Raw genomic sequence first — 24,412 nt, forward strand, 5'->3', positions numbered from 1 at the left:
GAATTACAACAATAGATTTCCTAATGTTAAAAAATGTTTGTGGTTCTAAAAGACACTCACTATATATACCTGGTTATGATGTATTATTATCTTTTCAGTGAATCACTGGATTTGATTCAGATCTGTGTTCTGACTACTTACAAAAATAAGAGTTAAGTAAGACAGTGTTAGGAATGAGGTAGTAGCTGAATAAAGAGAAAGTATAGGTAGGAAAAAAAATAAAAAGCATTCAGAAGTATGGTAGCTATGTAACATTTTTGCTAAGAGGTCCTGTGCCCTGAAACCTAATATTATGAAATTTATTTTCTGGCTGCTTTGTTTAAGCCTAGCCAAGCTGTATAAAAACCAACCTGGATGATATATGTGCCACCAAAAGCAGAGTGATATACTGGCTCAAATACACATTTGTGCATTTGTGAGTTCCTTTGTATGCCTGTACACTGTCTTCTTCTCTTTGGGCAGACTCACCATCCCATTATATAAACAAGACTATGGGGTCACCCTCAGCCTCTGTTCTTATTCATTTGTTTGTTCAGTTATTCAACAAATATGCAGTAACTATTTCATGGATACCTCCTGTTGACAGGCATGGCATGGGGCACTGGGGATATGAGGTTGAATGAAACAGAACAAGACAGTATTCTCCCCAGTAAGGGCTTACATTCTAATGAGAGGAACAAATATAAAGGAAAAACAAATACACGTGCACATACACACATAAATAAATTGTGATAAATGTCATGATGGGAAAATGCAGGGTATTATGAGAGAGCATAACAAGGGAATTTATGTTGGCCTGGTGAAGCAAGGAAAAGCCTCTTTATTAAGAAAGGGTAAAGCATCTTAGGCAGAGAGAGCAGCATGTGTGCAAGATCTTGAGACTGGCATCTTTAAGATTTAAAGGTCAGGGTGAGCAGAGTGTCAGTTTCTCTCTATTGCATCAAAAACAAGTGAAGAACAATAACTATCCCTATCCCAACCCAATAATAAAATAAAACAAAAGATTACTATTCTCCAGCAATGTTTAGACATCTTGGGGAGGGGAGGAGAAGAGGTTTAGGAAATAGATGCACCTTGAAAATGGACTGGCTATCCTTTGAAATAATATGATTGATTAAAAGGAATGAACTGTTGTAATGGAAAGTAAGGTGCTGTTATTTAATGACTAGCAAAACTTCACTGAGCTGTTCTATGTGCCAGGCAGGTGACTCACTAAACACTGCTGACATAGTGGATATTATACACAGGGCACAATAATTTTTCATGTGAGAGAGGATATCTTGTGGAACTTTTATCCATGATCTTCTTAATAATTACCATTCAAATCATATCACTTTACATTTGTATAACATATAACAGTTACATACATTTTTGTGTATATGACCTAATTTAAAGACCCTCCAAACCTCATGAGGAAGATATATTTACTCCAGTTTGAAGATGAGATCATAGAAACTCAGAGAAGTGAAGTCACTAGTCCAAGGTCAATTGGATGGTAGAACCAGAACTCAAACCCAGTGACTCATAGCCAAGTTACTTTGCCTACTATGATCACAGCTATTAGGGGAAGACCCACCATTTAGAGGTACTAAATAAATAACTTTTTATTTGCTCAGAATTTAAGAGATAAGGATTGGAAGCTAGGGATAGCCTTGAAGTAGAAGCGCTATGCAACTTGGTTGGCAAAAAACAGTGCCTGGTTACACTGTTGTCTTAATGTAATTATTAACAGCATCTCCTTTTACTCTCAAAAGTATCTGGTTTTGAATGATAAATTATATGGTAACCTAATCTTCAGGGGATACTAGGAGGCAAGATTTGCTGCCTTGGAAAATAAGTTGTATGGTTTGATAAATCATTTGATTTTTGTTTCTTCTTGGCTTATCATCTTACCAATACCTTTCAAACTTTCATGCCTGAAAGTCATGATAAGAAAGACAAATTTGTTAACTGTAACCCAGCATACACATGGGGAGATTCACACACAGACACACATACATATACAATGAGGCTGGACAATTAAGCTCTTGAACTGATCCTAGAAAAAGTGCTACATACCTCATTGCTGAATATCACTATGGTCACCTTTGAAGTGCTACCCTTAGGAAGCTGTGCACCAATGCCAGTGCCTAGTCCACCCTTCAAAGCAATTTTGGAACTCTTTCTGGAATGACCCTCTGAGCTGTCAGTGTATGGCATACAAAACACATAACAATAGGGAATGCTATTCAGCAAGACACCACCACACATCGACAGGAACACAGCTGTGAGACACTGGTATATGAAGGTTATGAAACCTTACTGAGTTGTTTGTATAGTGCTGCCAATGTAAGCCCATGGTGGCAAGTTTGTGAACTTAGCTGTCAGATTGAGTATGACAACAGCTCTGATAGCCATTCCAGAAAAAGAGTTCTAAAATTGTTTTTTAGCGTGGATTGGGCACTGGCCTTAGTGCATAGCTTCCCAAGAGGAATATATTGAAAATAACCATAGTGATATTCAGCAATGAGGTGTGTAGCACTTTTTCTAGGATGAGTTTGTCGATTTAATTGTGTGACCTCGTATAACTGAAACAACAGTTTCTGGAACAATACTCTCTAGCATCACATTCTGATATTTTCTACTGAACTCTGTTTACTTTGGTTCTATTATATTCTACTCCATTTAAAACAAAATTCTGGTTGAGTAACCCAATGCATTTATTTCATAGTCTACTAATGGAAGTGTCCAGCAGTTTGAAATGGGCACAAGATCACTTGCTTAACAGACTATTAGTGAGGGCCATCTGAAAACCTTGGTAGGCCTCAGGCATTCCTGCTTTTGGACACCCTCTCTCACATCTTATTAGACACATTAAAATGTATACAACTCATATCTCACATTAAACATTTCATATGTAAGTGTGAAACTGAGTTGCAGTTGACAAGCTGACATATTGCTCCATTTTGCAGACACTTACTTAAATATTTATTAACGCTGATTTTCACGTTTTCTTTTCATATTCTGGTGCCAATAAACTTGTTTTTTAGGCTGCAAACATTTTGTAGGTCCTTGAAAAACTCATATCCTTGGCACTGTGCCTATAAAGTTGAGTGGATAAAACAGCCCTGCTCTCAGTTAATGATTATGAATTCATGAGTGGAGAGAAATGATGAAAGATTATTATCTCTGCTAGCTTCTCTGACAGAAAACCACTGGGGCGTTGAATTGGGTACTCAGGAAGGTGGGGTGGTCACTTTGCTGAAAAGAGGCAGCTGTGAAAGGCTTACAGACCTCAGGACTGGGAGACCAGAGTTTGAATCGCTGCTCTCATATAGGACTCTAGGCAAGTCCCTTTCTCTTTCTGAATCTCAGTCTCCCTCTTTGCAAAATGAAGATCATACTAATCCTGCCATGCCTACTAGGCAGAAATGTTAGAAGGATTAAAATGAGATAACGTATGTGAAAGTACTTTGCAAATTGTAAAGCGCTACCCATTTATTATTAAAATATTCAGTGGATGCTATTTTTGTGGCTGCCCAGCCTGTTTAGGTTTTACTGAAGGGAAATTTATGAACACTAAAGCATCGTTCTCAGGAATGTTTTGTGTGCACAAAGCAACTGTAGTTAGGCACCTATTACTATTAATGCCCCCCACCCCATTTCTCCCTAACTCAATTTAGACAGACTCCTATGCGTTGTGAACCTTTAGGAAGTCTAGTTCTCCCAGAAACACCACTCTTTCTTGCCAAACTACTGTACTAAATAATTATGCAATTGTTTTTCCAATAACCTTGAAGAAAAATAGAATTGTTTATAGCAGTGCTACGAAAGGATGGCTGATTTCCTGAACTTCCAGGACTCTAAACTGTTGCTATTTAATTTAATTAAAATAAAGACCAGGCAGAATGCATTATTACATATTGATAATGTATGCAGACACAGGCGGACATCAAGAATTATTTTGACAAAATTCACATAATGGATGCACATCAGAGCCCCTGAACAAGCCAGTTTGTCAAATTAAATAAGCCGTCTCTAGAATTTTAACAGCCCTGTGAACTTAACAATAATGATTTTTTTTACATTGTTTTGCAATCAGTGTAGTTGGGGAAGAAACTAAATAAAATACAATGATTTCCAGACATCATACTTTATTTAGAGCCAGAGAATAAAGCACTAAGGCCAAATTCTTTCAAATGCTCACATAGAGTTTTTAGCAGGGGAGTCGTGTCTGTGTATCAGAGAACAAAATCTTTAAGCTGGATGAACTAGTGATTGTGGTTTTTATACTAGAACCCTCCGGGTGATTTTACTCTTCTTTTACTTGATCAATACTGTACTTGGATTAATCAATCTTATCAGTTGCCAATGATACTTGTCCAAGGAAGTTCACACAACCTCTGTAATTTATTCACTCTGGTATTATCTCTCCAGTCGCAAACTCTATTTTCTTACCAAAAGTGGCAGGATACCCTAGGATCTCAGCATTCTTTTTCTCATTTTGGCTGTCCTTCAACACTATTCTTCTTCTGCAAAATTTTAGCCCTTAGTGATCACTCCAATGAGCTATGTGGGAAACAAGAGTCCCACATTTTAAACTAAATGGACATTTCTCTAAACCTCTCTTTCTCCAGAAATGGGTAGGCCAGGGATTCATATTTAACTAGCATGGGAAGGAGGAAGAGTGAGAGACTTTTCTAGTCCCAGTTTAACCAAAATCTTAGCTGTAACTGGGACTGTATGAATGTTGGTCAAGGCTTTATGAGTTTCCTATTGCTATTGCAACAAATAATGCAAACTTAAAGGTTTCTAACAAGATACATTTAGCATCTTATAGACAAGGAAGTCAGAAATCTCAAATGGGTCTCATTGAGCAAAACTCAAGGTATCAACAAGCTTCAGTTCCTTATAGAGGCTTTAAGATAAAAGAGTGGCATCTGGATTCCTTGGTTTATAGATCCCTTCTTCTGTCTTCAAAGCCAGTAACATTGCATCTCTCTATGCTTTTATTCCATAGTTATATCTTCACATAACTCTGCTCTCCATTTCTGCCCCTTCTTCCACTTTTAAGAAGCCCTATGACACTACCGGACCTAGTTCAGGATACTCAGGTAATCTAGGATAATTGTCAATCTCAAATCAGAAGTTGACTAACAACCTTAATTTCATCTGTAACTTTAATTCTCTTTTGTCATGCAACGTACCATATTCCTTGGTCCCAAGGATGGGCATCTTTGAGAGGTAGCTATTATTTTCTCTACCAAAAATCTATACTAGGATGTCAAAATCTGAAGCAAATCTGAGAAGTGTCAGGTATAGTACTGCCGTTACTATCTGGTGCAAAATTCAGTCTGTTTCTTCCCATATCAGTTAAGTGATCATAAAATATCACCAGGAGTATAAATAAATGTTTCCTTGTTTGTTTGTTTAGATTCAATCATAGATATTAAGGTGCCAGTTCAATGGTCACATATTTGGTCCTTTTGTCTCCATCCATTTATCACCTGAACTATTGATTATCTACTGTATTCTTAGGGGGTTCAAAATCCATCTTCAGAGTAGCAAATTCTTCAACTTCATGCTACCACCTGTTCAAATGCTTTACCATTGTCAGAAAATGCTCTTAGTCTCCATGGAGATGGAGTTGAAGACTACTTAGCAAATAAAATCCCTTTTAACCATTAGAAAACTGTGATCAAGCTATCAGGGAAATTTCATACAAGGTAAAGAATCCATATTCCATCCTAGGTACTACATGTGCAATTATTTTGGCTATTTTCCTTGGGAACCTTGTCGGATGTCTTTCTCCATCCTAAAAAAGTGCTCCACAGGTGCACATAAAATACAATGAGGAACATTTTTTTTCCCTCCCTCTTCGGATATTTCTGAGTAGGTCCATTGTCTCTTGCTTTTATTACTTTTACTATTTTATACTAGCCTTATAAAAACATAACTATATATACATATATAAATATATTAACATTTTATTTAAGGCCATTTTATAGTTAGAATGCTTGAGAAGGTCTTGACCAGGAACATAATTTTAGGAATAGGAAACCACCATAGGCAAACAATAGGAATAGAGGTTTCATCACTGGTGCCATACTAGAAATATTTGCTTATATTTGTATAAGTAAATGTTTTACTTATTTACTCAATTATCCATGGACATGTTAGAAGCTAAGTCATTGAGGGTGAATATCTGGAACAAGAAAGAAGATTTTAGGATCTTTAGCACTGGAAGTATTTAAAAGGAAGAGATGTAACACATCTTATGTATAAAGTAAGGTTGGTACAGTAGTGCAGCCACTGAGAGCGATGGTTTGGCAGTTGTTCAATAAGTTAATCAGAAGTACCACGTGACTTAGTGATTCTACTTCTAGGTATATACCTCAAGGAATTCAGAACACATATTGAAACAAATATTTGCATACAAATGTTTAAAGCAGCATTATTCAAAATAGCCAAAAGGGAAAACAACCCAAATGTCCATCAGTTGGTGTATGGGCAAACAAGCATGGTATATCCATATAATGAAATATTATTTGGTCATAAGGAGAATGAAGTATAGATACAAGCTATGCCATGAATGAACCTTGAAATGCCAAGTGAAAGAAGCTAGACACAAAAGGCCACATATTATATGATTCTGTTTGTCTGAAATATCTAGAATAGGTTGCTGTGGAGGACGGGCTGTGAGGCAGCAGGGCCCCACGGCCTGGGCAGATGTTCAGGGAACGACCCCCAGCTGCTTCTCCTCCTTTAACAACATTCTTTTCTACTCTGCCAGAAGTCACGTAGCCCCTGTATATTTTCCTTTTTATCGTGCCACCAAGCACAAAGCTTTTCCTCCTTAAAGATAATCTTTACCCCATGTGTCAAGGTTTACATCATTTAGTAGCCTTGTTTAAGATACTATATAAATAAAGCAAGAACCACAGTTCAGTGCAGGCTTCAGTCTTAGATGCTCCAGTTATCCTGATCCCATCTTTGTCCTTTGTGTGTTTTATGTCTCTTGTGTGTCTTATTTCCTCATTCTCCCCCATTCCCACTCTGGTTTGTTCTCCTTCTTCATGCTGGTTTGTGAAACATACAGACAAAGAGGAGATTAGTGGTTTCCAGGGCCAGGAGGGAGGGAAGAGTGAGGAATGATGGCTACTGTGTATGGGCTTACTTTGTATGGGGTGATGATGAGAATGTTCTGGAATTAGATATTGGTGATGGTTATAAAACCTTATGAAAATACTCAAAACTACTGAATTGTACACTTTAAATGGGTAAACTATGGTATGTGAATTTCATCTCAATAAAGCTATTATTATGTTTTTAATGAGGCAGAGCTTCAGTTATGCAAGCCCTAGCAAGAAACAACGACTAGATACTGTAGCGGTCAGCTCTTCATGAGAACACTGGGTAAATTTCTAAGTGTCATAACTTTTTTAAAAAAGTAAAAAACAAAAATAAAGAAACCCCTTTACACTCAGCAGGGGTCTGAAGAGGGTCATAAGGAATTGGAAAATTAAAATCTGTAGCGAAAAGTTGGAGCAATTTTAGATTGTTCTGACTGCTGAAGGAAATGGTATAGGATAAAACCCTGAAGAGGGGAATTTCAGGCTTTGAGTATGATTCACTATGGGAATCCAGCAGGAATAAGATATCACACTCCAAGTGTTCACTTCAGAGTTTGAATGAAGCCGTGCACAGAGTTAAGGAAATTGACAAGAGATGAAGACCCACCCAAGCAAGGGCTGGCAACACCGAGAACCACTGTGAATTTGCAGGGGCAAGAGGGGGGAATGATGATACACAAGACCAGAGAGAACTTGACGATTTGGAGGATGGTCTATTTGGCTATTGGGCCGCTGTCTTCTAATGTAGTCACTGTCGGAACTGCAGTAAAGGAGGGAGAGGGGTAGATATCCTGACCGAGTTCACCTTCCACCCTGTAGTCTCCAGATAGTGCCACACATTGACTGAATCAAATGGTAAGCCAGAGGGCAAAGGTGTCCAGGCAATGAAGTCCATAGAAGACAGAGGGGAGTGGGGGGGAGGAGGAGAAGAGATTATGTGAGTGTATGTGAGGGGGAGAAGAGAGGGCAAATGAAGAGTAAGTAATACAGAGTGTCTGCCTATTATACCCACAATCCCCTTCTTAAAGAAACTCAGGTAGTAAACTACTACATGGTCCCAATATCCTGGCCATAATAAAACTGAAGAAAACAATGCCAAGAACTGTTATTTGTTGAGTGCTTACAATATGTCACACACTTTACATTATTCATCTCATTTAATTGTCATATCATAACAGACCCATGAGCAACATAATCTTTATGATACCCATTTTATAGATGGAAAAATTGTGGCACTTTGAAGGTTAAGTAATATACACAATGTCACATAGCTAGTTAATAGACTAGGGATGATTTGAACCCAGGGAGGGAGTCTGGCTTTAGAGTTGTTCTCTTAACCAGTGCACTCACTGGAATAGGGATTTAGCAGGATTCTGTAGGCTGGCCAGAGACCTCAGTGGTAGAATAATGAAATGGTAGAATTCTGCTTTACAGGGGTGTTCTCTGTGGTACAGTAACTGGCTGATACAGTATGATATTCTCTCTAAGAGGAATTTGAATGCAAGATACGAGGAAAGTTTGCAGACTCAACGGTATGAATTGCTGAGAGAAAAGGAGGGCAGTTGCTATGGCAGGTGAAGAGATGAGCTCTGTCGAAAGTGTGGCCAAGTCACCACTATGGGAAGCAAGTGGACTCTTGTGGAAGAAACAACTTGAGCTATTTTTGAGTTGACCGCAAATGTTGGCCTTCTAGAGCTACAAGCTGAACAGAGCTGTGGGTCTATGAGGCTTGCCTGTGAGGCTGTTGATTCTGTTTCTTGCTCTTTCTTACTTTCTTGCGTATCTTTACAATAGTTATCTATTACCTGAGAAAATATGAACGCGTCTATGTTCCTTGCATTCCAATGAAGTCCAACACAGATGGATTAAGTATTTAAATATATGATAGTATCTTGAGTAAAAAAGGGACCCTAGCCTTTTTTTTTCTTTTATCTTACTCTATTTTCCTCTAAAAAGAGAGAGAAAAAATTGATACATAGTTGCCTAAGAGATATAGGTCAGCTATATGGGAGTCGTTCCATAATAGACACTTCTAAGGGAGGTGAAAATGTCACTTCTGCAGAGCTCCAGAATAGTCTTTTCACATGTCCAAGGGTGGTTTCCATGAGATACTGCCTGAAGGCACAAGGATCAATGTCTCTTAACTGCAGGTCCACAGGCCCTTAGGAAGTTTTCCTTGTCTCTCACAGAGTGAGAGAAATAAAAACTTTGGTGTCAGCCTGTCTCTTTCTCTGAGCATCAGGGTTAGATTGCTTACTGCCTTTTCTTAAGACAGACTATTTTCCTCTTTTGGTGTTAAGGTTTCCTCATTTATAGAATTGTGGTAATGGTAGGAAATACAAGTAGTATATTGCAGTCAGTTTTTTTCTCTTTTTAAATATTCTTACTTGAAAAAAAAAAAACAAAACTGACCCATCTATCTTAGTCTCATTTTTTAAAAATGCCATTTGTCTCAGAGAATTAAATATCTGAAAGCTATAGGCCTAAAAAAAAATCTCTTAAGGTCCCTGTTATCTATAAAATTCTAGGTTTTAAAGTCTTGGAATTACAGAAAATCAAAACGAATAAGGCAGCAGGATGAGTTTTTATTTAACCTACAGAAATAACAAGTTAATGGAGTCTAACCATCTTAGACATAAAAGATAATAAGTGGAGATGCCTATAAGTTCGAATTTTGTAGTTTCTAAGTGGAAATGACAGTCTAAATGTCAAATCCAAAAACATGGCCTAAAGAACGCCACACCAAAGGTCACAGTTAGAAGGCAACATTCAGCTCTGGAGACAGTTACAAGTCAGATATTGTGTGATTCCACTAGTATGCAGCCTTTATGAAAGGGGAAGTTAAATCATTTTGAAGCAAAAATGTGTCAAAAGGGAACTCTAAACAGGCCCAAAGTGAGTGTTTAAATGAAAAAAATGCCTTAGATACTTTAAACAGAAGAAAATCAAGAATGATTCCAAATACGAATGAATATGCAACTAGAATATTCTGTTGTATGAACACAATACTGCTGTTTACATCAAATTGATTCAACATACCTAAAGCCTCTGCCAAGCCCCAAACTCTTTGTCCATAGATGTCTGTCTTATTCCAGGCAAACGTGTAGACGAGATTAACTGCGGCAGGAAACCATTTCTGTGTGAGTCGCCCTTCCACAGCTACTGTGAGGTGGACTTTTATCATCCCCACAGGAATCGTTGAATGTGTCAGAAGGATCCTTACTAGGGTTTTGTACCCAGGGGTACGGCTGCTTAGGTAACTCAGCCTCACAAAGCTAGAAGGAATGGGGATTTCCTCCTGCACAACCTGAAAGACAACAAAAGCCAAATTAGCTCTTATCAGCGGTCTAGGCAGATGAGGCCATTGCATGCTTTGTGGTGTCAGCAACATGTCAAAGCAGGGAACCCCCGGGGATTTAAGGCTATCAAGGCATTTGTTCCCAAATCCTGTGAGACCGTGTGACAGCAGGTTTCAACTTTTGCCCCCAAAATGCATGGGGACAAGATATCCACTCAACCCTAAGGCTTGCTCTCATGTTGGCCCTATTAGGAAAGACCGTGTAAAGAATAATTTGAGTTTTTAAACTGTGTTCCTAAAATTGCTTAATAGGAGTTAGAAAAGATCACACTGCTGAATGGCAAGCAATTCAGTGTTATGTGCTCCATTAGGGGTCTTTTCCTTATATGCTGTATCAATACCCAAAATCTTCCCTAATGTTAAGTCGTGTATCACAATACCATTGCTGTGATCCTTATTCTGTTTAGGTTCTCTAAGAGGAAGGACTCCAGAAATCAGGCCCAGCAAGTGATATTTTATGACAAAAATCATGGTTTGCCTAGAATTAATATTTACTGATGCCACCAAATTTGTTTTCTTTTGTACTTTGGAATGACCCTGAGGACAAATTTGTAATTAAAATTTTCTTACATATTTCTCTGTGCCTGGATGTACCAATGGCTGGAAACAAGTTTCTCCACGTTGGCATCTATAACTGAGAAGCAAATAACTCCCACTTATTCCTCTGCAAATTTTATAACTCAACATTGGTCTCAGGGTGAAAATACCACGTGACTTCTTTAAATAATTGCTATTACTTATTGCTTATTATTACCAGATAAAGTTAAATAACCAAACGTGGTAACTGAAATTGAATCTTGTGTTCCGTGACTATTATCTTTCAAAACACATATGAAGAAAAGCCCCATCCTGTTCAACACATTTAGGGTAACATGGACAGTGATGGTATTTTTGTGCCCTTATTTATTTCCACCTCAGAGCTTTGTCTCCTCCACATACACTGAGCTGGCAGGTTGGAACCCGGCCCGGGCCAGCTAAAACAACAATGACAACTGCAACAACAACAAAAATAGCCCAGCATGTGGCAGGCGCCTATAGTCCCAGCTACTTGGGAGGCTGAGGCAAGAGAATCGCTTAAACCCAAGAGTTGGAGGTTGCTGTGAGCTGTGACACCATGACACTCTACACAGGGCGACATAGTGAGACTATCTCAAAAAAAAAAGATTTGATTTTTTTTTTTTTTTATTGTTGGGGATTCATTGAGGGTACAATAAGCCAGGTTACACTGATTGCAATTAAAAGATTTGATTGTTAAACACATAATACCTCATCTTGTTCAGGATTTTAGGTCATTCTCCTGTTTCTGAAGACACAGTTCCTCTTGTGCACACTTTGCCCACTTTTTCTTCCCTTACATTAGCCATTTGATACCAGAGCTGTCCACTGGTTATCTTCTCAGATGGTGGCAGAAGTACAATAGAGACAGGTAACATAACACTTGCCACCTTAGTATTTCGTTGTACCAAGGAAACATGCAATCCCAGATAAGTGGGAAAACTTTGCTAAAAGAAAATCTGTACTTCTTAATGACATCTGTGAAGAGACTGGTGGACCAATCAAATATACTCATTAAATACTGTTCTGTTTTTTCTTCTGAAGAAAAATCAATGGAAAAGACAGGAAGGATTGCTCTTTCCCTATTTTTCCTAGAGAGTACTATTTTTGTGTGAGCCATTCTTAAGTGGCAGCCTCTAGGCACTTTTAAAAGCTGGTGGGGATAGGATGATGGGAAAAAAAAAACAATTCAGTCTTGGAATGTCCATTTACCTCTTTTTGAGTATGCTTCTTGATTTCTGTATCTACACAATTTAGGAATCCATTTTGGTGGCCTCTACATCCAACTATCATTAAAATATTTCTATAATGTGGTAAGAGAAATGACTTAATATTGAAATGATAATATTAGATAATATTAAGGAGGAATTCTCAAGAATGCTAAAATATCAAGGTTCAAAAATATTTTCTTCTGACTGTAAAGCTTGAATATCCAGAAACAAAATAATCTTTTAAAAAATCCATAGGCTTGAAAACTATCTTTACTAAACATAGCTACACAAGTTGTCATGATTTCTAAAAACAATGACAATGGACACAAACTAGATAATGGAAGAAAACCAGATTCCTTAAGGAGCTTTAATTTCAGAACCATGTACAGTCCAAGCTCATTGACTATATTGTTACCACTATTAAGCCAGCTGTCTTTGTTCTTTAGAGCACAGTGTTAATTAGATCAAAATGTAGTTTAATTCCCATGACAGCTAGGCCTCCATGGCCTCAGATAGCACCTTAGAGCCCTTGCCAATAACCTTACAAATGTGTGCCAGATAAACTACATATAAAGTTTTCTCAAACAAAGGGAAGCACATTATAGGGCTGATAGGAACAATAGGGAAAAAAATAGGCATCATATACTGTTGACCATCCCATGATGCTGTGATTTTATACATTCAAAGGCCAATATACCTACCTGCAGCTCAGGAACAATAGTTCCCCTCTCTGGACAGGACCCTCCAAATGATGTAAGCGGTGAAGGAAGCACAATAGGGTTTGGGCTGACAAAGTTGGAAATATCACAGGATGGTGGGTCTGATATAACTCTCTTCATGATCACTTTTTCTACCACAATAAACTGATTCCAAGGCAACCAGAGTGTCCTCTTCTCAGACAAGAAAGGTGATCGGTCAAAGAGTAAGACAACAGAGATACCTCCAATGGCTACGAGGTCAAAGCTGAGAAGGAGAAAAATATAAGACAGTTTCAACCAAATGAATCATCAAAATAAAATTCAAGTTCAGAAATTAGGTTAATTTTAGTGCCCTTTGCTTTTCTGGCAACTCAACTACATCCATTTGTATTCTCTATTTTATAATGTGTGCGTGTGTATTTTTTTGAGATAACGGTCTTGCTCTGTTGCCTGGGCTGGAGAGCAGTGGCACCATCATAGCTCACTGAAACCTCAAACTTTAGGAGCTGAAGCCATCCTCCTGCCTCATCCTCCTGAGTAGCTAAGACTACAGGTGCATGCCACCATGCCTCACTAATTTTTTCTTATTTTGTAGAGACAGAGTTTGCTATGTTGCTCAGGTTGGTCTCAAGCTCTGGGCTCAAGCAATCCTCCTACTTTGGCTTCTTAAGGTGCTGGGATTACAGGCATCAGCCGCTGTGCCCAGCCATGTGTTCTCTATTTTATAAATTCCCTCTAACTAAATCCTCATTCCATAGATAACTTCTTTTCAATATCCAGTAGACTTCTGAGAAGAAATTCCGTATCACGAGTTGATATCTATCCAGAATTTATGAACCAATTTTACTACTATCTTAAACAATATCACTGAATGCATTTCTGAAAAGCCAAATCTGACATTGTTGTTTCCCCTTGTGCTAAAGATATAAAAAGATAACCGTTTAACATTCAGCAGCATCTTTAATGTAATGCATTATTCATCCTCAAAAATTGCTATAATGTAACATAAGAAAAGGAAAGAGCCAAAAGGTTAAATATCTTGTTCAGGGTCAGAAACACAGTGTCACAAACCAGACAGTGTCTTTGAGATGAAATGTGGAGAAAGATACTAGAACATGGAAATTGTTCAGTGAAATCTGGTTGAATATACCATGCCTCAACCCTCCACATCTGACTACTTCCTTTGGCTCCCTATTCTCCTTGAATCTCAGATTTAGGATTTCTGGTTTGTTCCAGAATGTATTTTTGTTTCTTTTTGAAAGACAGCCTATAATAGACCCTGCCTATCTCCACTTACAACTCAGATTTCTATCTCCACTGACAACTCTTTCTATATCTCTGACCAAACAAGACCACCTCTCCTATAAGCCAACTCTGGTCATCCCTAGATGTGATCTATGGTAATACTTTTGAACTGGAGCCTCATAGATTCAAATTTCAGTTCATTGTGTATTGGATGCTTCTACCTTACTTTTCTTTTGAGTATACTGACGTCTTTGAGATGATGCACTTAAGACCATTCCAAAAGCATAAACTCATAAATAAAATAAAATTATTACCATTATGTCTTAAAAATGGATAAAGGCCAATATGATGCTCAAAGCAACTTAAATCCATAGGAGAAAAATGTAAGCAATTGCCTGCATTAAAAGAGATCTTTCAGTAAAACTTTTTTTCAATGATAAAAAGTCCTGATAGGGAATCAGACTTAATTATGGACATTTCACCACTCTCTTCGTGACATTTATTATATTAATTATAGTGTTACCAATTGTGTCTTATTGCCAAAATCCTCCAGATAAAGATAAATGGATAGTAACAAAGGATGGCTAGTACAATATTTTTTATTGTAGCTTTTTCAGTGAAGTAGCTGTAATATTAAGGCAGTTTCCAAAAAGAGGATTTGAAGAACTGCATTAGCTATAGAAAATAATCTAGGTTTGAACTAAAAAAAGAAAACTCAAACACCTTATGGTTTAAGACGGAGGGGCTGAATTCATGATAATACAGGAGCAGTTTAAGGCAAGTGTAGTGGGGGGAATCTGACACTACTTGTCAAGAAGTATTTCCTCTAGTTTATCTTCTATGTTGATTTAACTCTGTGTCCTTGGGCAAGTTTATTTGCTTTACCTAAATCCTGACTTTTGATTCCTTCAAACTGAAGTGCTTATTTATTTAAACATAACAACAACAGAAACATACACAAAAACGAAATAGGCTTGGTGCTTATAGCTCAGCAGCCAGGGTGCCAGCCACATGCACCAGGGCTGGCGGGTTCCAACCTGGCCCGGGGCCTGCCAAATAACAATGACAATTACAACAACAAAAAATAGCTAGGCGTTGTGGTGGGCGGCTGTAGTCCCAGCTACTTGGGAGGCTGAGGCAAGAGAATACCATAAGCCTAAGAGTTTGAGATTGCTGTGATCAGTGACACTACAGTACTTTACAGAGGGCGACATAGTTAGACTCTGTCTCAAAAAAAAGAAAAAACTAAACAAAGTATCCAAGCAACATATGTACCTGGAAATTATTTTCTACTTCTAAAAAGATTAAGCACACAGGACAGGCATCTTGCTTTGCAAAAAGAATGCAAGTTTGGCTTAGTACATAACTAGGTTCAAATACCAGCTCTGTTATGTTAACTTTGTGGGGTGTTTTTTTTTTTTTTTTTTTTTGAGACAGAGTCTCATGCTGTCGCCCTGGGTAGAGTGCCATGGTGTCACAGCTCACAGCAACCTCAAACTCTTGGGTTTAAGTGATTCTCTTGCCTCAGCCTCCCAAGTAGCTGAGACTACAGGCGCCCGCCACAATGCCTAGCTAGCTTTTGGTTTAGTTGTCATTGCTGTTTGGTGGGCCTGGGCTGGATTTGAACCCGCCAGCTCTAGTGTATGTGGCTGGTGCCCTAGCTGCTTGAGCTACAGGTGCCAAGCTAGTTTTTCTTTTTAGTAAAATGGAGCCCCTATGACTGATCCCTCACTTACTATTTAAAGTGAGAAGACTAGATAAAGACTTAACGGTCAAAGAGAGTGGGGACTCAACGAATATTAACTTTCTTCTCAATTCAGATCCATTGCCCTTCTAAATTTACCACATTTTCTTTCCTTATAGTTCAAAGGAGTTACAGACCAGCTTTTGATTTCTTTCCATGAGCACATACTGATTTTTAAGTTCTCCCTCTAACTTGTAGTTTTCTTAGGATGGTTAATTTTATGTCTCAATTTGGCTAGGTTATAGTTCTGAGTTATTTAACCAAATACGGTCTAGGTGTTGCTATGGAGACCTTTTGTGGATGTGGTTAATATCTGTCATCAGTTGAATTTAAGTAAAGGAGATGGTCCTAGATAATGTTGGTGGGCCTCATCCAATCAGTTGAAGGCCTTGAGCACAAAACTGAAATTTCTGTGAGAAAGAAGAAATTCTGCCTCAAGACCACTGTATCAATTCTTTTCGGAGAGTTTCCAGTCTGCCAGCCTGCCCTACAGATTTCAGACTTGCCACTCCTCACAATCACACAAGTGAATTCCTTTAAATAAATTGAAATAAATCTCTCTCTCTCTCACTATAGCTATCTATATCTCTGTGTTTTGTATCCCTGCAAAACTCTTACTGATACACTTCTCCTCTTCCTACCTAGTTGTTATAAAGAATAAATGCTGCCTGGATGACTCATTAATTGTTAGGGAGCTAGAAGGTGGATCTGCGGCCAAAACTCCATCTAAACCATTCCAATGCCAAATAGAATGCTCTCTGAATGAGTAGTTCTTTGGGATTTCTCCCATCACAAATCACCTTCATTTGCATGGGTTATTAAGAACAGGTCATAGACCATTTGACACATTTTCATCACATTAGTTGACATAGCCCTCCTCAAAATGTGTCAAATGGTCTATGAACCAAGTGCATGGTGCCCCATGATCATATTGATGTACACAGCTATGATTTAATAAAAAAATAAAATAAAATAAGAACAGGTCATAGGAGAATGGGCATAAAAGACCCAAGGGAGAGGATTTATTTGTTTAGAGATTGTTGTTAGTCCGTAATAGGTCAAACCAGTCTGATTCATAGGTAGAGGACTACTGAGGCCTGTGCAATGTCTTTACCTCTGCCTAATGGTATCCATAAAGGAAGAAACTTTTGTGTTGAAGGGAATCAGAAGGAACCCTCTATTCATCTTCCAATCGTCAGAACAAAGTTCTTGAGATTTTAATGTTTCTCAAGAACCTTCTAAGAATTTCACCATCTACTTTGCTTTTCATTGGCTGAACTATTTATACCCAAGTTCTCTTTCAACATTTTACTGAGTACTGCTTAGATGAGGGATGTCCAGAAAGTACCCAGGCATATATTATGAAAAGTAGAGACATACGTGGTTGGATACTTTCTGGACAGCCCTCCTAGATACAAACTGAAGGTGGAAAATTAGAGAATAAGAGCCAGGTTATTTGGGTTTAAATCCTGGGTTCTGTCCTTATTAACTGTGTTAGTTTCTCATCTGACAAATACAGAAGATGAAAATAATGATATTTATCTCTTAGGGGTTGCTGTGAGGAGGGAAACAGAATGACATTAATGAAAGTGTCTGGCATACAGTGGACACTCATAAATATTTGCATTTCTTTTATAATTGTCTTCTTTCTTTTTTGCTTTGCTGGCCTCTCTTTATTGGAATAGCTAATCTATTCATACTTTTAAAGGGTTCAGTCTTAGGGCGGCGCCTGTGGCTCAGTGGGTAGGGCGCCGACCCCATATACCAAGGGTGGCGGGTTCAAACCCAGCCCCAGCCAAACTGCAACAAAAAAATAGCCGGGCGTTGTGGCGGGTGCCTGTGGTCCCAGCTACTCGGGAGGCTGAGGCAAGAGAATCACCTAAACCCAGGAGTTGGAGGTTGCTGTGAGCTGTGATGCCACAACACTCTACCAAGGGTGAGAAAGTGAGACTGTCTCTAAAAAAAAAAAAAAAAAAAAAAAAATAGGGCTCAGTCTTATACCACCATCCTTCCTCTGCTTTGTATACATTGCTTTGGTCCCATGACTTCCTACACTATTCCTGGTTCTCTAGGGAAAGTTGTCAAACAACTTTTGCAAGTGGTTGATCATGGGTGTAAATAGTTCTATATCCTACATAATGTATTTGTATTTAACATGGACTTTGAGAGAGCTGATAGTGTCACCTAAAGTAGTGATACTATTGGTGAGACTTGTAAGCACTGCAGCAGACTGCTGGGATTGACATTTGGATGAAGGAGACTTTTAGCATCTTACATATATCATACTCTGTTTACTATTTACCTAAGTGCTAATCTCAGGCTTTCTATAATATTTTGCCCTCAGGTATAGTTTTCTTTTTTAATTTCAGGTTAATGTGAGGGTACAACCAACCAGGTTACGATATTTGCATTTGTTAGGCAGAGTCCCTCTCATAGTTCTGTCCCACACCCCAAAGTGTGCCATATACCCTTATATTGTTCCCATAAAGTGGGAGCACACCAATCCCCTCCTCTCCTGCCTCCTCTTTTCTCCCTCGTTCCCCTCCCCCCAACCTGAACTGAATTGAGTTTTGCTCTTAAATGGGGATGTATTAGATCGTCTGCTGGCTTCTAAGTACATTAGATATTTGCTTTTCCATTCTTCTGATACTTTACTAAGAAGAATGCATTTCAACTCCATCCAGGTTAATACAAAAGGTGTAAAGTCTTCATCTTTTTAAATGTCTGAATAGCATTCCATGATACACATATACCACAGCATGTTAATCCATTCCTGGGTTGATGGGCATTTAGGTTGTTTCCACATCTTGGGAGATTATAAATTGAGCTGCAAGAACAATCTAGTGCAAATATCCTTATGATAAAATGATTTCTTTTTTCTTTCTGGGTAGGTGCCTAGTAATGGGATCGTGGGATCAAATGGGAGCAAGACAATCCCATCTATCACTGGGCAAGAGACATGAACAGAACCTTCTTTGAGAAAGAGAGACAAATGGTTAACAAACATATAAAAAATGCTCATTGTCCCTGATTATCAGAGAAATGCAAATCAAAACCACCCTAAGAAAGCACCTAGCCCCAGTGAGAGAAGCCCACGTCACAAAGTCCCATAGTTACAGATGCGATGGTGAATGTGGAGAAAGGGGGACACTTTTACACTGTTGGTGGGGCTGCAAACTAATATAGCCTCTTTGGAAAGAAGTATGGAGAATCCTTAAAGAACTCAAATTAGACCTCCCATTTCTTGTACTTTCTATGTTTGAAATGTACTTACTCAATCTGAGGTAGCAAAAAGCAGAGACATATAAATGGAACCTCTCATCACACTACCACTTTATGTCTAAGAAATGACAGTGGAACAGTCTGGTTGGCATTTGAGACCCGTATTTTGCATGCTTACACCCATTATGGAGCCTCAGGGGAGAGTTAGTATTTTGGCTAGTATCTGTCATCTACATAAACCTAGTTCTCACAATGAGCTCAGCAGAGGAGGGTCTTGGCATTTTACTTAAAATGAAAAACACAAAAATAACAACAAAATTACCCTTTTTTAATATTCTCTGTAAGTTGGAAGCAGAAATTTTTAGACTCTTTAGACATCGAGATTCTTTTAAGTTCTTTTGTGAATATTGAATAATTCACCGAAACTTTTATACACAAGCTAAAAAACATGAGGGTCCATCAGTTCTACCTGAGCAGCCATAAGAAGTCAAATATCTCAGAGGACATATTCTGTTTAAAGAAATAATCCATTTCTCAATGTGTGAGTACATGGTTGAATATCCTTGTAAAGGAGAGGCTAGTTTCGTGTAGTTGTTACTGGTGAGTAAATTCCCAGAATTTCATCATTCAATGTAACTGAGAGAAAGATCCATTTAAATCAAGAGAACTGCAGATACAGAATATTTGATAGAAATGTGATATATATATAATGCATGCATGGGAGAGTGTGTGTGTATATATATATATATATATATGTACACAGACACACACTACTTGCTACCAAAGTAGCTCTGCTGAACTTGTTATAATCAATACATAGCTAGTTAGTAGTTAGCAACATAATTTACATATAAATAATTCATATGACGCATTAAAGTCTTTAAAAAGTTTGTTGTCTTTAGTTGGTTAAAACTCTTCCTTGTTATCTTCTTTAACTAATTTTTAAGCACTTTCTTGACAGGAAGCTGAAAAAATAAATCCAGCACAGCCCAAGTTGGACGATTAACATTTCTGAAGTGGTTAGGACTAACAAAGTTTGATTATAGGTTCTCAAAATGAGATCGTCTCTCACACTGTGATAAAGTGCCAAGCCAACAGGTCTTTTTCTGTGAGTACTGAAGCGGCTCGTTATAAGTAGGACATTTTAAAGGTAGCCACCTGGAGACTAGGGCACCTAAAGGCCATTATTACAGTGTTCCTGAGAGTCATAAATAGGTACCTTTTATACTGGACTCATGGGCCTATTGACTCAAATATTCTGAACAAACGTCTGTCTAAATGACAGCAACAAAAGTTTTTTTTGAGCAAATCCTTTTCCAGGATGAAAAGGTTTTACTTAGAGGTCTTACTTCCCAGGTCTCAGATAACCTTAAGAATCCCTTAGAAAGCAGCCTGGTGGTTGGTGCTTCAGATTAAATCAATATAGTTAAATAGGCTACCGATGCTTGTCCATCAGTTGTAGCCACTAGTCAAACAGATAGGCTAAGGAGGACACAGTAAAAAATATGTTAATTAAATTGGGTGAATTCTGTACTTTCGGAAGACATCTTTTGGACATGATCCCTCCTGAAATATTTTGGTGGTGTTGTGGGAGAACAGATGAGGTGTTCTGTGGTTCCTTATTTATCCTTTGTGTTATCTCACTGAACTTTGAAGTTAGATTTATAAATGAAATGAAATAAAAAACAGACAACTTTCCATGTGGCTAGGGTTTCAAGAAGACTTGAGAATAAAAGTAAAGGATTAGAAGAGAAATTCAGTTTGAATTTGATGGGGCATATTGGAAATAAATATCACCAAAGTCTTTTCCAGATACAGCTGGAAGGAAGATGGGCTTATCATCACTGATTCATCTGAGGCCTGGTTTTACCCATGGCTAGAGGACAGCGTTTGGCTCCCACAATGTTCAGAAGTAATATTGACATACCTTCCATCTTGTCGGCTGATGGTAAACCCATAATCACTGTGGTGCAAGAAACTGACATTTACCCCTACTAGAGGGGTTCCATCTATGGCAACCACTTGGCCTCGAATCACACAGGCACGCCTGTAACACAAGACCAAGACAAATATAAAAGCATATTAAAACCAGGTTTCAGAAGCCACACTGCAGAAAATTCAGAAAAAACAATCCAGTAAAACAAAGAAAATAATAATTTTACCAACCAGTAGAAACTAGTAACAATATTTTAGGGAGGGTATGCATATCTTTTATACTTACCAAAATTAAGATCACACTAGGTATAGTTCTGAATCCAAATGTTTTTAACAGTATATTATCAACATTGTCCAATGTAATTAGAAATTCTTTAACATATCATCTTTGTTACTATTTAATATACCCTTAAAATAGTATTCTGTAACTTGTTTAACCCATCCTCTATTTTAGGACATTTAATTGTTTCTTAAATTTTTTTCTGCCTTGAATTTCTTATTGTTTCCTTAAGAGAGAGTCCTAGTTGTGGAAGGATACTTCTATCTTATCAAAATTAGAATTAATCACATTAGTTAGTATACAAATATGTTCTAGATAGCACCGAAATCCCTGCTGACCACTTCTCTCCCACTTCCTGGTCTTCTTACCAGAGGTAATCAGCAGTATGAGTTTGTTGTGTACATTTTTATGCATTTACATACATAGTTATGAACACTTTAGGGCTCTCGATTTATACTGACAAATTGCTTTTTCTAGGAAGACAACCAACCACACATTAAACTAAACCCTAAACAGGGCTGTATCTCATGGACATAGTCCACTAAAATGCCTATGACTTTCAGCTCTAGCCTGGCAGACAAGCTGTTACAAATTCCAGGAGGCTGGCGGTTAAGAAGAGGGCCCTGGGACAATTCCCAAGCAAACATTTTTTACCTGTCTGGTGTTATTTGCAGGAGAAGGAACAGTTTTTTCACTAGAGTTTAATCCTAGTCTTGGCAGCCCTGAGCTCTTGGACATGAATTTTATAGGTGAAGCCGGCACATTTGAGGAAGGTTGAGCAAGGTCAATGATATTTCCTAGGGCATCAATGTCAGTTTTTTCACTAAGTGGGATTCAGGGTATCAAGGGCAGCTCAATGATGGATTAAAAGAGGCCATGTTACTCTGGCAACATGGCTTTCCAGAGTAACCCTAATAATTCTACCTTGGGATTATTTATTCTTTTAACAGAATCAGCAAGTCAAGGCAAGTGCAAGTATCTGAAGGTGCATGACAACAAAGATCACTTAAGAAAAAGAAAAGTATTTCTGAATAAGCTAAAGACGGTTACTAGCCAAAGTTTGTTTTATATACTTTAGCTAATAAACCTCACTACCAAATTCAGTTGCAATCAGTCATGCTAACAGGATTTATTCTGCACTATGTTAGGCCTTCCCGACACAAATTATAAGCCATTAAGTATCACACAAAGGTAAGCTAAGGATAATTGTTGCTATTAGCGTTTGTGTATATTGTAAACTCTCAGACCAACAAACCTAGCTCTGTGACTTAGATCAATGGCTGTCTTCTTTCCAGTGAGCTATCCATTTTATGAATTATGCAAATCATGGTTCTGGATGGCATGCAAATGGCACATTGGCATTACTTTGTCAGATCTGATTCTCCCAGTTTCTATATCATTTTGAACTCCCATTTGTTCTATTAGAGAAGACATTTGAAGTCACTGAGTTCTGTATTTTGAACTAATCCTGATAGATGTGGTCTCAAGTTCTAAGTCCAAAGTAACAAGAAATGAAAACAGAAGGACATCCTTGGTTTTATACAATAATCTGTAAGAGCACTTTGCAAAGCAATATTTGACAAAGGTGGGTATAGATTAAGCTGAAACAACTGAGAAAATCTGCAAACTACACAGGGATTGGATCCAGAGGAGCTGACACGGGATTGTGTGTTAGTGAGGCCAAACTATTTGGAAACTAAGATAAACATTGTTTTCTGATCCCTAAATGCTGTTGGCTCTTTTGGGAGTGTGGTGAGGGTTAATTATGAACTTGCCAAGCTCCACCAGTTAACAAGGTGGCCTTTGCAACAGTAACACCTACCTAGGTGCTTACTGATTCCCTAATGGCAAGACAATTCTATACTCACTCATTTTATTTGTTCGCATTAATCTAGACTTTGTGTCTTTCCACAGCTGTACTAGGCTCAATTATTTTTGTTTTTATTTTGTCAAGCCTGGTTGGCATTATTTTCTCATATTTTATGACAGACACAGACATGTCTCCTCTTTTTGCTACTCTTTTATTTTCTATGCTGCTTATATTTATGAAGGATCCAGGCTGGTGAGTGAAAGTCTCATAAAAATCATCGTTATTCTATGCATGTCCCCTGTGTTCCTCTCTTCCTTCATTCTGTATCTCATTCTGAGTAGACTTGTCTTTTGACTCTTCTGCTCCTTAATATTCCTCATATTTTATGAAGCACACAGATTTGTGTGATAATGACTCATGAGTCATCATTATTCAGGACATTGTCTACCTGTTCTTCTTCTCATTCATTTCACTCTTCATCATTCATAAATAATGCGACAGACTTGTCTTTCAACTCCCCTACTTTTTTTATTCCTTATATTTTATGATCCACACAAACTTACAGCATATGATAAAGCCCCATAAAACTTATTATTCTACATTTATCAGTATTGAACTCCCTTTGTAATGTATTAGACTTTAAATGTTCTAAGATTCCCTGTATCTTGCTGTATTTGCTCCCATTATTTACACACTACATGTCATCCATTTTTCACAAGAATCACTCTTAGCTCTTTTTATTCCTGGATCATTATTAGACCAATATCAATCATCCAGTGCTAGTATAAATTATGTAAATTTTGGGACTATGTTCAAGTATTCTTTTTAATTTTCAGTAATCCTGACTGACACTGCATGGAGAAACCTAGGGGGAAAAATCTACTTCTCAGGCAAGCTCTCCATTAAAAAAAAAAAAAAAAAAAAGCTCTTGAGCCTATTCACTTCCCCAGGCTACAACAGCTCCAAATGGCAAATGGCCATTAGAGAGCCTTCATGTAATACTCTTGGCAAGTATGGTATATTCTGCCATATTGTTCAGCTCAACTGCCATTTTGTGCACTCCCAGCTCCTAAATTCAATTATCTTCCTAATTGTGTATGGTAGCCTTATAATCTGTTTTGTTCTCTGATTCACATAGCCATTAAAATACAGTTTCTCCCCTATTTATATAACCTGTTGTGCTTATGCTTTTAATATCCAAGACAACCTAATCTTTTTCTAAGGTTAGATCCCAGTTGAGTA

General features: G+C 37.9%; 1 protein-coding gene across 1 annotated transcript in view; it reads right to left on the minus strand.

The window, feature by feature from the left end:
• Window positions 1–24,412, minus strand: part of TENM1 (teneurin transmembrane protein 1) — a 442,965-nt gene that overhangs the window by 150,968 nt on the left and 267,585 nt on the right. The window contains exons 12-14 of the mRNA XM_053580321.1: window positions 21,073–21,192; window positions 12,938–13,199; window positions 10,152–10,419 (exon numbers count right to left, since the gene is read on the minus strand). Coding sequence (XP_053436296.1) covers window positions 10,152–10,419; window positions 12,938–13,199; window positions 21,073–21,192 — 650 coding nt within the window. The remainder of the gene's footprint in view (window positions 1–10,151; window positions 10,420–12,937; window positions 13,200–21,072; window positions 21,193–24,412) is intronic.

The sequence above is a fragment of the Nycticebus coucang genome, chromosome X (assembly GCF_027406575.1).
Source record: "Nycticebus coucang isolate mNycCou1 chromosome X, mNycCou1.pri, whole genome shotgun sequence".
Classification (NCBI taxonomy): domain Eukaryota; kingdom Metazoa; phylum Chordata; class Mammalia; order Primates; family Lorisidae; genus Nycticebus; species Nycticebus coucang.